At 40.7% G+C, this 13,189-nt stretch overlaps 1 protein-coding gene across 1 annotated transcript; it reads left to right on the forward strand.

Moving 5' to 3' along the window:
• Positions 1 to 1,245: 1,245 nt before the first annotated feature.
• LOC115041449 (uncharacterized) lies at positions 1,246 to 5,270 on the forward strand. Its single transcript, XM_029498892.1, has 6 exons — positions 1,246 to 1,286; positions 1,388 to 1,546; positions 2,035 to 2,250; positions 3,445 to 3,659; positions 4,051 to 4,364; positions 4,670 to 5,270. Exons 2-6 carry the CDS (start codon positions 1,401 to 1,403, stop codon positions 4,862 to 4,864), a joined length of 1,086 nt encoding a protein of 361 aa, XP_029354752.1. The 5' UTR covers positions 1,246 to 1,286; positions 1,388 to 1,400; the 3' UTR covers positions 4,865 to 5,270.
• Positions 5,271 to 13,189: the final 7,919 nt, after the last annotated feature.

A 13,189-nucleotide genomic window follows, 5' to 3' on the forward strand; every position in this document is an offset into this window, starting at 1 on the left:
TTAAAAATGAAGACCAATTTGGCTCGTCATAGGTGACAGGCTGAAAATATTTAAAAATATTAACAACAGCTTTCCTTTTTGTTTCAGATAAAATACGGACTTTACTTGCACTGTGACAGCAGCTGTAATAATGCTAACACATAATAAAAGATAAAAAAAACATTATCTGATTGATACACTTTGTAATGTAAATACTTTGAGTTGTTACGGATTATTTGATTTGCATTTGAACATAAGAAAAAGAGCAGTAAAGTGAAGAAATCTGCTCAATAAACCAACAGCTAATTTACCATCCATTGAAGTTGGTTTTTTTTTTTTTTTTTTTTTTTTTTTTTTCTCTTCTCCCCCCTCCATCACCTGCCTTGACATCAAGGCTGAAGTGACCATTAGAGGACAGGGTCCAGGTCAGCAACATATGTTTCAGATCTCAATCTGGCTGTACAACTGTATAACTGTTAAACAGCTCGGCGAACATGGACAGCTAATCTGATGTTCAGTGTGACTTTTCATCAGCAGTTGTTGGAACAGCTGACATTAGTGGTTAAAGCAGCAGAGCCACCACGCTGCACAAAACCATGTTCCCTCATCATTTGGGACTACACGCTGTTCATTTAGCTCAGCGTCTCATCTGTCTGCTCTTCAGAAATCAAAAAAAGGAAGAGACCACATCACTTTGAAATGAAATACTCTTCTCTGTTTTCTGTCTGAACTTCCTCAGTGGTTGCTCTCTAAAAAGCTAAAAATGTGATCTCCCCATTATTTGAAATTATTTACTTTGTCATGGACCCCCCCCCCCCCCCCCTCTTATTATGCCTTCTTGTAGAGAACTGGCCTTGGAAAATTCAATCACCTTCCTCAAACTGGACTTTGTCGCTTGCTATATTTGCCTCTTGTGTTGAAATGTCTGCTCAAGCTTACTGAATGTTACCATGAACAAGTTTTTCCTCTTTCTAGCGGCGCACAGATCACTATGTCACAGAGTTGACTGAGCTGCTGGCTGTAGATGTTTAAGATGAATGCAGTGCAATGTCTGTTTCACAACTATTGACAGCAATGTGCCTCATTACAGGTTTGTACATAAATCTCACCTTCATTTGCCAACAGTCAAATGGTTTCGGGAGATGTATTGATGGGAATGGAGGGTTTAACTAAGTTTGCCTTATAGTCAAATTAACCTTCTTATACATGGAACTCAGTCGTGAGGTATACAGCTTGATGTCACAGGTCCAGTGTCTCTCAGTGAGAACATTGCTGCACAAGAGACAGAAAACAGATGCTTATGGCAGGTAACAAGGCATTATTGGTTTCCCTTTTCTTTATCTGGGTAATATCTATCACTAAATGATACTAAAAGTATTTATCCATCACAATGCTTTCTATACGACAGAATTTTGGTGTTGATGATGGAGAGCAGCCACTCACGATGCTTCCTCCTCTTGCTCCTCATCTGCAGTGTAGCTTTTGGGCTTGCATCAGTGGTGTACAGACATTACTTTTTCTACCATATCTTATCAACCTGGATGGAGGCGCAAAGTCATTGCCGCAGGTGGGCTTTTCTTTTGATGAAAATGACCTGCTAATATAAGTTATGAATGGGTTTTAGTGAGCTTGCACAGACTTAAAGAGGCAGGACAGATGAGCATCACTCATTATGACAAAATGCAAAGTCCTCTGAATTCTGCCCTATGCAGGAGTATGGGAACTGCTACACTGGGTAAGTTTGAGCAAAATGCTGCGTTTTGTTTGCATTGTTTGTAATCGAAGTATGAAGAGGCTGATTTTAAGAAAGTTCCTTTTAGATCCAAGTGTTAAGTATTACAATTATAAATTTACCCCCACCCCTCAACCCCAGTTTTCAAAAGCAAGTAATGTTTACCAGGATTGCCATTCTAGTTTAATGTGAACATCTGCAGGCCAGAGCTTAGCAAAATGTCAAAAAAAAAAAAAAAAGAAACCAAACCCCTCCTAAAATGAGTGTTGTATTCTGATAGATCAGTGTGCAAATATGAATTAAGATCTGGTTTGTCCAAACAGATTGGGTGACAACACAGACTTGGCCACCATATATGTGGACTCGGATAAAGACTACATCACAGTACACGGCCCTTATGCATGGATTGGCCTGCATTTGAAAGAGGAAAAAGACCCGAGGCCATGGCTTGGGTCTGAAAACTCTTTCCCAGTGTTTGGCTGTGAAAACAATGAACTTCAAGATGATGAATGTATTTACTCCCTATACGCACACAGAAGGTAACATCTACTCTAAATGGTGCCTTTTTTCCCCTCATGTTAAAATTACACTCGAATGTTTTTTCCTGAGCATACATGACATTTTATGCATTTATAGTAATTGAAATGTTCCAGCCATAGTTAAAACTTTAATTTTTTTTTTATTTTTATTTTTTATTTTTATTTTTTTATTTTTATTTTTTTAAAAACCATACTTTCAGATTCTTTAAGAAAGCATGAGGAAATGTATTCATATCGTTATTCTGAGCTTGCGGTTTTGAAAAGATTGGAGATTTTGGCTGTCAGTGGTTCTAAACTTAGCTCACTTTAAAACTGTAGAATGTGGTGGGGGCCTGCAGGTGACCCCCCTCTCTCACACACACACACACACACACACACATTATAGGGCCCAAGTATGAGGTTCTCAGAGCACTTTTTAATTTCATGAAAACAATCTGTCATTCAGGAATCAAAGAAAACAAATGGGGGGACTTTAAATTTATTTGGTGAGAGGACATCCCTTGCGGCAGCACAGTTGTTGGGGCTGATTTCCCTCACAACAAGAAGGTCACAGGTTTGATTCCTGGATCTGGGGCCTTTCTGCAGAGTTTGCATGTTCTCCCTGTGCCTGCGTGGGCTTCCTCCCTCCTAAGACATGCATGGCCATGCTAACTGCCCGTGCTTGTTCTGTGTGTTGCTCCTGTGATGAACTGGTGACCTGTGACCATGTGAACTGGGATTGGCTCCAGCAGCACCCGCGACCTTTAAACGGGAAAGTAGTAGAAGATGAATAAATTGCATCCATTGTCAATTCACCATCAAATTTACAAAAGACAGACTGACAATGGAAAGCTGGCTGCCAACAGCTATCCAGTCTTTCCATTTTCATTCTCCAGGTGTCTTTGCAGCAACTAGACTGAGAAAGAATATAACACGCAAGTTCCTTTTTTACTAACATAAAGTTTTAAAAAGAGCAAGGGTGTCTGTCTGTCTAATTTAGTTGACCAATTTTTCAGGACACTGAGGCCTACAGGCTCCAAACCACTGAGCTTTAAACCTTGTTAACTTTTTTTTTTTTTTTTGTGTGTCCCCCAAGATATGAGCATATTTGATCTGTTTACATTTTGTATTTTAACGCTGCACAAATATTACAGCAAGAGTACAAATACTTTGTATTAAATGTCCTCCCATGTCAAAACGTCCTTCTCTTTAAAGGTATGGTTGCTCCAAGTGTGGTGACTACAACTTCGTCATCTGTCAAGTGCTTGTCAATCAAACACACAAATACAAGTTCATTCCTCAGTCAAAGACATGGTTGGAGGCTCAGCAATATTGCATGAGTCATTACCAAGATCCAATTCAAAACTTAGCGGACCAAAGTGGACTAGATCTGCAGGAATTTCCCGTCTGGACTGGACTGTACAGAAATGGTAAGGACTAATGCGTGGAAACATGTTTGTCATGCTTTTATGATTTTCTTTTTTCTTTTTTTACACGTACAGGCTGAAAGTCTTTTTCTTTTTCTTTTTTTTAACTTTCTCTTTAATACGACACCAAAATTGAGTTGCCATCTGTTGCACCAATAGTTGCTCAAGCTCCAGTTCTGTACCTTTTTTGTAACAAGAAGAAACAGTTGGAGGCAAAGTTGAAAATGTGCCTAAGAGTTCAATAAAACGGCTACAGCCTGCCACATTACAGCCACAGGCAGCCATGATGCAGTCCCCCAGCTATGGTGGGACGGGTGGTCAAGTTTCTGACGAGAGATGGCAGATGGACTTTGTCCTCGTCTCTGTGGCTGAACTTTCAACATCTGACCTGCAGGGACGTCATGGATGTGGAGCACAGGGTTTCGGGAGTTCAAACGCTGGGTACCAGATGAACAAAGTCACAACGGCGACTGTGTCTCTATTTCATCTATCAGCAAAGACATGTCTACCCAGGACTGCTCTGCCCGCTTTCCCTTCGCCTGCTACAGAGACAACTTGGTCCTGGTGAAGGAAAACAAGACCTGGGAGGAGGCGTTGGAACACTGCCGATCTCTCAGCGCCTACATTTCGTATGAGCTGGTCAGTGTGGAGCCTGGGACAGACAACACCTTTCTGAAAAACAGGATCAGATCTGCGGACACAGAGGAGGTGCATTCATATTCAGTAGCATTTAAGTGCTTGAGGGTAAAATGTGTAATAACATTGTTAGAACAAATCAAACGTATTCAGACCCAGCATGTACATCCTATAGGCCTACATGCTGACAGTCAATGCTCGACCGGTTTGCTCCTTTTGTCAGGAACTCCACTACAGTGAAGCCAGTAAACTCCCTGAAATTTTCTGGATTCTTCGAATGAATAAATAAAACAGCTTCATGATTTGAAAATCAATAACACAAAGTTAAACTTTCCTTTGTCTTGTGGATGTTTGTTTTCCTCTCTCCCTCCCTGCAGGTGTGGACAGGCCTTCGTTTCCTGAATGGTCGCTGGCTGTGGGTGAACGGGGCAGAGATGTTGTACACTGATCAGCCTGACTGCCCCGTCTTGGGACAGAGCTGTGGCGTTCTATCAAAGAGCATCACGGTCCGTATGAAGGCCAGAGACTGTACGGAGGCCAGGAACTTCCTGTGTTACACCAAGTTCATCTGACGCCATTACCTGCATCCAGATGGTTGGTAGCTACTTTGATGCTGGAGTCGGGCAGGAAAAGGGTTTTAATTCATTTATGGGATATGAATCACCATAGGAGGGCTTTAAAGGTTTTAGATAATATGAGGTGTTTTATCTTTTATTATACTGAATATTTAACCTAAACTATGGGATAGTAGCCCTTTAAGAGTTCAGTTAAACTGGCTGGTCAGCGAGTAGCAGCGTTTTCTCTAGCAATACATATCCTGAAAAGAATCTAATCTGGGAATGTTTTATGATTTTTAGTAGATTTTTACTGTTTTCTTTTCCACTGTGAATTCTGGTGTTAGTAAACAATTCTCCTCATTGTATTTACCAAACCTGAACAGCAGAGTGAGAATCCATTCCCGCATATAAATAAATTTGCTCATATTTTGTCCATGTTGCGCATGAACACAAAGTGCATTCAGCTCTTTTTTTTATTTTTTTTTTTCTCGTATAATTTTCAATGCAGTTTTCTTTTTACAATCTGCTGAGTCGCTTCCTGACGGTCAGTAGATGGAAAAGAAGCCTAAAGCTCTTCATCAGAGCCTATATCCATTTTTACAGACGGTCTGTGTGTGGTTAACATGGAATCAGGCTTCCCTTTTAACATCATGAGTCTGTGCTGTAATGGAAAACCGGAGATGAAACTGATGCCTGTCAGTGGTCAAAGTGTTGAGTGTGTAGAGACTGTAAATGGCTGCAGTCAGCTGGACGTATATCGGTGTTGGCTGTCTCTCAAACACACACACACACACACACAAAAGGCATGTCCAATATAACAGAAGCATCAGTGTCTAAGAAGCTGCTGGGATTACTGTCCTGCTATCTTGGGAGTGAAATGTCTGAGACGAGAGAGAAGAGTTTAGTTTTCAATTTTGGAAATCAATGAAAACATAAACCAGAAATAAGGAACGTGTCAAAGCTGGATGAGGGCTATTGAGGAATTGGGTGTTTTTGTTTTGGTTTGTTTTTTTTTTTTTTTTTCTGTTTTTGTGGCTATTTCCTCACTCAGTTAAATGAAGCTGGCAGCTCTTCAGCCGTGAATGTTTCACAGATGTGTCATGTGCTCGTTGTGAGCGAGTGGTGGAAACAGTTCCAGGAGGGCAGAGTGTAAGAACTCTGAGCAGGATGGTGTGCCTGCTTTTATAGACCGTGAACAAAATATGAACACAATGTACAATTTCCATCTGTTGCGGCTGATTGAGTTTGTTTAATTTCGGTGCAATTGGCATTTTTCCAGATGTGGAAGTGCCACTTGTATGTTTTGCAGAAAATAAAGTAGGTCCTGTGGAATAAAAATTTAAATGGATAAAGCCAACAAGCCAACATCATAGAAACAAGTCTTCCAATCCAAACAATGTCTGCTCTCTAAAACAATCCAGACTTAGCATATTAATTGTTTCAAAAGTGACTCAGTGATGGCCCAGTAAACAGGGTTTACACACAAAAGATACATGCTCCGAGGAGATGGTTTAAAAAAAAAAAAAGATGAAAATATTTGCAGCAGATTAAAGTATAATTGTATTTTTTTTTTTAACCATACCAGTTTACTGCTGCCTACGTTACGGCACACAGGATGAAAGGCCGACAGACAGCAGCTGCATCACACATTACCGGGGGACATTTAAGGAAGTCGAAAAGGTTGCTCACTCCGGATGGATGTATCCTAGAGGCTATTTTGATTGGTAGTAACACAGCAAGTCCAATATAAGTCTAGGCAGTTTGGACATTTTCTCCGTGTTTTAATTGTCCTGGTGCATTTCAAGGAGCTTTGAGGACTTTTCGATCACTTGTATTGTTCTGCGGAATGCAGTGACCCCCGAGGCCTCAACACACTGTAACTTTGGTCAATGCACACAAATGGACAAAAAACAAATAAACTTAAAAAAAAAAAAAAAAATGTCTTCCTCAAGTTGCCAACACTTTTTACAAATAAATGAATGGCAATGCAGGTTGCCTGTATGCCTCCCCTACGTGTACACTGTGTAATATGTTGTCCTACCCACAACAGTCACTAGTCTGAGTCCAACAAATGGCTCTTTGGTTGAACATCAGGCCGCACCTACGTGGATGCTTCAATGCAGCACATTACAGAACAAGTGTGTCTAAGCCGGGTCCATTACATTTTTATGGCCCCTGCAAACACTTCCGTTGTATTACTATCTGGAGGTGCAAAACCACAAGCTCTCAGGGCCACCGTACCTGTTGTTGGTTTCAGGCTCACAGGACTCCAAGCAACAAGGATGTTTTAACAATGCATAATTGGTACTATTTAGAAATAAAAGCTTTGTAAACTGTCAGAGAGAATGTGTGTTCAGATTTGTCAGCTCTTGTGGATGCACGCGGTGCTGAAATTAAACCTGATTTCTATTTGCAGATGGAGCAGCTTTAATAGATGAATAGTTACAAAGTGGCCTCAACCTTTTTTTTTTGAAGCCACTGTAAACAGTGAATCGCAAAAGACAAACAGTTCGAAGTAAATGGCATATGAAGATAAATGACTTGTGGTGTGATCTCAAGCATTCATAAATTCTGTGAGGACACAGTAGAGAAAAGCCCTGGCTTCAAAGGTGCAGCATACTTAGATGTTCACTAGGTGGCAGATGTGTCTCCATCTGCTAGAAATGTTGATGCACAACGACCTGTTTTCAAAATACACTGTGAGCTGGATCCATCCAGTTCAGTTAGGTCACTTTCACAGCGGTTTGGTCCGTAGGGTGAATTTGGACACCACCACACAGTGAAAATATCACTGACAAAAACTTGTCTAATCAATGATGTGAGCTTTCAGGATGGGAGTCCAGATAGATGATGAACTGCAAAATCCGATATTAATAATGAGCTTTTATCCAAAGGATCTGGTGCAGGGGAAAAAAAAAAAAGATTTACAGTTGAAGGGGGTTTAAAATGGATTAGAATTTAAGTGGAAATTGAGTCATGTAGGGAACTGAAATGATTCATTTTCACCATCACCTTTGGAAAAGTTGATGTCAGACTTTTGTTTATTTCACGAGTCCAAGCAGATACAGACACTGAAGCCTACCAAAGTGTGATCTGCTGGAGCTGTTCAACCACTGGACTCTCAGCTTTTTCTCTAATCCGGATCCCTGATGATCTGACCGCATATCCTGGTCTGAGGTTGTGCAGTCACTCAGGCATCCTGCAAATTTATTAGTGGGGAAATGTTTAACATATGAGCTCCCCAGGTCTTTTTCTTTAATCTTCTTAGCCACTGACCAGGTGGGGGGAAAACAACTGAAGGTGACTTCAATAAGAGAGAGATCACTATGTTTTTGTCAAATTTTACATCTACATCATGGCTCCACTGAGCAGGATACTGAAGGTGAAATATTCTCTGAGGTAAATATGAGAATATTTTGGCTTTATTAATGTTGGAAGAATCAGGTATTACCATTTCAGACACAGCTGAAGTGGATTGTAAAATCCTGTCTTACCTCAACTTTGTCTTAAGTAATGTCTTTCCTGCTTGGCTCACTACATCGTGACCTCAAATACGAGTTGCAGTTAACTATCTAGCACCTTCAATGCCTCCAGAGTTTCTGAGCTGGATTGTGACATGAATGCAGATGTTCAATAGTTTGTAGCCTAACTTTAGCATTACCAATTGTAATGTTACCCATTGCATAACTTACGTTAGCCAGCTCATTTCTAATTTGAGGCTTAATTTATAGTTTAAGTAATCTTAGCTAGTTTTTTAACTTTTGCATTCAGTTACTGGTTAGATAAGCAACCATAGCTAGTTTCTGACTTTACTTTTCACACTTTTCCTCAAACAAATGTTATGAATGCTTGACTGCTTTATTAGATCCACAGATTCATTCTGTTTCCTCTCCAACTGCATGCCACTCACAAGTTTAACTTCCCTCCTCCTTGACATCACTCACCTGTAGTTCATTCCCTCATCTGTTTGGATTGGATCTGCGGGGGCTGCTTTCCTGCGCCTGATGCTGTCTTTATGGGACTGCTGGCAATGTTTACCAAAGAAAGAGAGACTCACGGGACATGAGTTAACAGTAGAGCTGCAACCTTTAGATTGAAAGTTCTTGAACTGAACAGCAACATGCCTGTCAATTCAACTGTGGGTTAAAAAAAAAAAAGTGGAAAATGATGAATGGATTACACACTGGTCCCAGTTTAGTGCAAAAGCAGCATGGAACCAGCTGAGTGAATGCAAAGAGCAGTGGCAGGTTCATAGCAGGTAACATGAACTGAGGAGAGACATCTGCTCCAGTTGAAAAAGTTTCAACTTTCAGGAAAAAAAAAAAAAATTCAAGAAAAACCAAAGGCCAGTTTTCCTGTTTGTGAAAATGTTGTGTTAACAGATCCATCCCTGCGATGGACTGGCAACCTGCCCTGGGATTGGCTCCAGCATCCCGTTTCCAGGTCGCAGGGGGTACTGCGTGATCCTGGGGTCTGCTAAACCAACTCATCTGTAGGACTGCATTCCACAACTGAAATCAATTTGGATAGATTTATAGTCACTTAGCATTCATTAGCACTGCACAAACATTTAAGAAATAGTTTTTAACACAAGATTGTTTTCAACAGTTATAAGGACAATTTTAGGTGTTTATTCATGTGAACAGTTTACAATTATGACTCTTATCAGGACATATTTTATATTCTCACAACTGTGGGTTTTGATTCGTTTTTTTTTTTTTTTTTTCTCTTTTTCATTCATTGTCTATTTCACACAGACCGACAGGTGAAATGGACAGGTGAATACGCAGTGCTCAGGTGGCAGCTACCCCCCAGTCTTTCCTCCGCCGGACCCTCAACAAGGGAAGAGATGTGTTGAGAGCACAGGCGAACTGGCCATGAGGACTGCCTGCTCCAATCTCGGTCAGTTGGTTTACTGTCAAAGAATCCATTGAGTCTTGAAAGTTTTCGGTGTTTGGTGGCTTTGTCACTGTCATTTACATTTAGGACAGCTTCATCTGGACTTGCTGACTTTTCCTCTCCTGAAAGTAGAAGTAACTTTTGTTGATGTTTGTTTTCATCAGTGACAACTACAGTAGCGTGGTGAAATTTGCTTACTCTTTCTAAAATTACGAGTTCAGTATGTGTGGCAAGTCTGTATCTTGTTAACTTAATCACTGAGTGTTGCCAAAGTTGTTGTGGCTCAATTGTGGTTTTGGTTTGCTGTTGTAACACTTTTTGGTGATTCCAGCATCAGAACCTTCCTGTTATTCTCTCGATGAAGTCTGTCTTAGTGTCTCTTTATCTGATGCCATTCTGAGTCCATAACATTGAGGTCATGGCTCAGTGAAAGCCCAGAACATCTGTTGCAGTTGCACGACTTGAGCCTGAAAACAGCTCTTTACATCTCTGCCTATTTGGACTTGTGTCCCTCTTGTGCTGTCAACTGAATGTGAGGCTGATTGCTATCCAGCTATTACCTAAAGCATATGTTTCCAAAATGTGCTGAGGCATGAATGAGAGCAGGACTTAAATGAGGTGGATTTACAGAGGACAGAGAATACACTTTAAAATAAATGGCTGGGAGCGGACACTCACATGCAGACATAACAAAAGGGGGATACTGAGACTATTTAAAAAATATGGGTATAGAATTATGGCCAAAAGATATTGGCACCCGTGTACCTCTGTAAGATCGTGCACCACTTCCCTCAGAAAATCATTGCAGTTGCATATGTTTCGGTGTTGACGTGTTTTTCTTTTAATTTGCATTGAAACAATACAGAAAAGAAGAGAAAAAAACTCCCCAAAAATGGACTGGACAAAGTTGGTGCACTCCACTTAATGTTTGGTTGTGCATCCTTAGAATGAATAACTGAAATGAATCTCTTGCTGTACCCATGAATTAGTTTCTCAGACCACTCTTCTTTTGCAAACTGCTCCAGGTCCTTCAGATTTGAAGGGTGCATTCTTCCATCTGCTGTTTTGAGATCTCTCCCCGGGCACTTTATGGGTTTCTGTCTGGAATCATTGCTGGCCCTTTCAGGACTCCCCAGCACTTTTGTTTTTAGCCATTTCTGAGCATTTCTGAAGCATGCTTTGGGCCATTGACCCTCTGGAAGACCTATAACCTCCATTGGAAAAACATCTTTCTGACACTGAGCCCTCCATCAAATCTCATAATGCCATTCACACTGTAAAGAAGCAGCAAAGCAACCTGAACTCATCAGTGAATCTTCACCATGATGTGCCGTAGGAACCATGTTACCGTCTTTGAAGGGCTCACTTTGATTCTGATAAACAGTGCACATCATGTGCTTTTTGAAAAACTCTAGTTTGGTCTCATCTCTAGATGTTTTCCCAGAAGGAGCTTCTTCAGGTGGAAGAAGCTCCAGTCCAGCATTTTTTATGTCTCTTTGTCAGCAGAGGGATCCTCCTGTCTCCCACCCTTCACAAAGCACATATTATATGTACACACACCAAAATGAGGCCTTAAGTGTGTGTGTGTATATGAAAATGATAACTAACATTATTGAGCTGCACTGATACAGCGTTTTCAGTCAGAGTTTTTATGTTGAAATTCACAAGCAACATTCACATACTCCTTTTTCTAAAGTTGTTCTTTGGCCACTTTATGGATTCATAAATCAACCAGTGAAAAGAAGCAGGGAACGGGACAGAGAATGCCCCTGGCTGGGGATCGAACAGGAGACTTATGGCACTTCCTAACCACTCTTACCGCTCTGCTTTCACAGTTACTCCATAATCTGAGGGCTTCATAGCTCTCCACTGTGCGTGTGGTGTTTTTGTACTTGTAAAAGTTAATATACTGCAGAAAATGTCGGAGCTGGCAGCGTCACCATCAGCCTCATACTGTGGGAGTGTTGCTGTGGCAACCGTTTTGTGGAGTGTTTGTGAGCGTTTCAAGCTCCTCCGGGACTTGGTGAAGGGTGTGTGTGTGTCTGTGTCTGTGTGTCTGTGTGTTAATGGATGTTGGCTGGAAATCCCTGGGTGACCTAATGCACATCTGTGTGTGCACTGGACTGGCAGGCCGAGAGAGTTTTTAAGGAGAAACTCTCCACTTCTTTGGAAGTTGACTCTGTTATCTTAGTGTTTCACCAAGAATAAACAAACAGACCCTAACCACAAACAGGCTGGGTAGTGTTACGTCCCTGTGTACCACCAGCAGCTTCCATGTCTTATTCATAATCTGCTGAACAGTAACCAGATCCCGCACGCTCATTATCCCTTCAGCTTCATTTTCACACTGTTCCAAATATCTGCATTTTTTACAGTCAGAACAGAGAGAGCAGCTTTCTCGCTTCAGCTTGTGTACGTACAGTAAACTGTAGTTTATATTACGATGATGTATTTGAATACGTGTCCACTGAAGGTCCTTGAAAGAGACACACACACACACACCAAAAAAAAAAAAAAAAAAAAAACTCAGCTTGGACTCAGTTTCTCACCCGTGATTGCTGTTAGGGTTTTGGTTTTTTTTAGATTCGTTTCCATCATGCAGAAACATCAGGACGCATCTCATTGGTCCCAAATCCACTCAGGACAGCTGCAGAACAACAAGCCCAAACATACAACCTGAGCCACGGCCCAGCTCTCCATCATGGAGTCGATCTGTGGTCACATCAGTGCTCTTTGAATTGTATTTGGAATAATTTTTAGCATCATTTAGAAACAAAACTGTTAATATTACTATTATTTAAAGTCATTGTTTTGTTTCTTCCTTCATGAATGTTTATTGAGTAGACGACACCACCAGTGTTGCTGATTAGATCTATTTCCACCCACTCTTTGTTTGATCGGGGTAACGCATATTAAGGAAAGACTGTAATGATTCAATCGACATTTGGTCAGTTTTCACCAACAAACAGTTCAGTTTTCTTTCACAAAACTGTGAAGCTATTATTCTATTATTCTCTACATTCTATCTAATGAGCATCAGAGTGCGAGTCCACGGGTTGTAAAAAGGGGTCAGATTTTATTGAAGTCTGCGTGAAAATGTTCTTACTTCTCTCTTGATTTATCAGCTCACTCATTGTTTTCCTAATGAGTTTAGAGTCAAATCTTTTGTAATCCAACGCAATGTTTGTTTAAAATAATGAACATTGTGTTGTATGTTCACTCTCATTTAGGAGAAAACAGATGATAAAGCAGGGGATAAATTAGAGCAGGTCAGATCCTCACTTCTCCTTAGTTTGTTAACCACAGTTATTAACTCAACATTCAATATTCTACATGCATGTTAAAGAGGTCTGTGGAAAAGTGACATGCTCAGCTGTTTTTAAAAGTCAGTTCTCGGATACTGATCAGTGAGCCATTCATGGAAACAAATACATCTTCATT

The sequence above is a fragment of the Echeneis naucrates genome, chromosome 3 (assembly GCF_900963305.1).
Source record: "Echeneis naucrates chromosome 3, fEcheNa1.1, whole genome shotgun sequence".
Taxonomy (NCBI): domain Eukaryota; kingdom Metazoa; phylum Chordata; class Actinopteri; order Carangiformes; family Echeneidae; genus Echeneis; species Echeneis naucrates.

What these genes read in the sequence shown, in the direction of transcription:
- LOC115041449 (XM_029498892.1), top strand. Translation starts at nt 1,401, where the DNA reads ATGATGGAGAGCAGCCACTCACGATGCTTCCTCCTCTTGCTCCTCATC. An exon ending in GCGCAAAGTCATTGCCGCAG is followed by an intron (nt 1,547 to 2,034) that starts GTGGGCTTTTCT and finishes TTGTCCAAACAG; the next exon opens with ATTGGGTGACAACACAGACT. An exon ending in TCCCTATACGCACACAGAAG is followed by an intron (nt 2,251 to 3,444) that starts GTAACATCTACT and finishes TTCTCTTTAAAG; the next exon opens with GTATGGTTGCTCCAAGTGTG.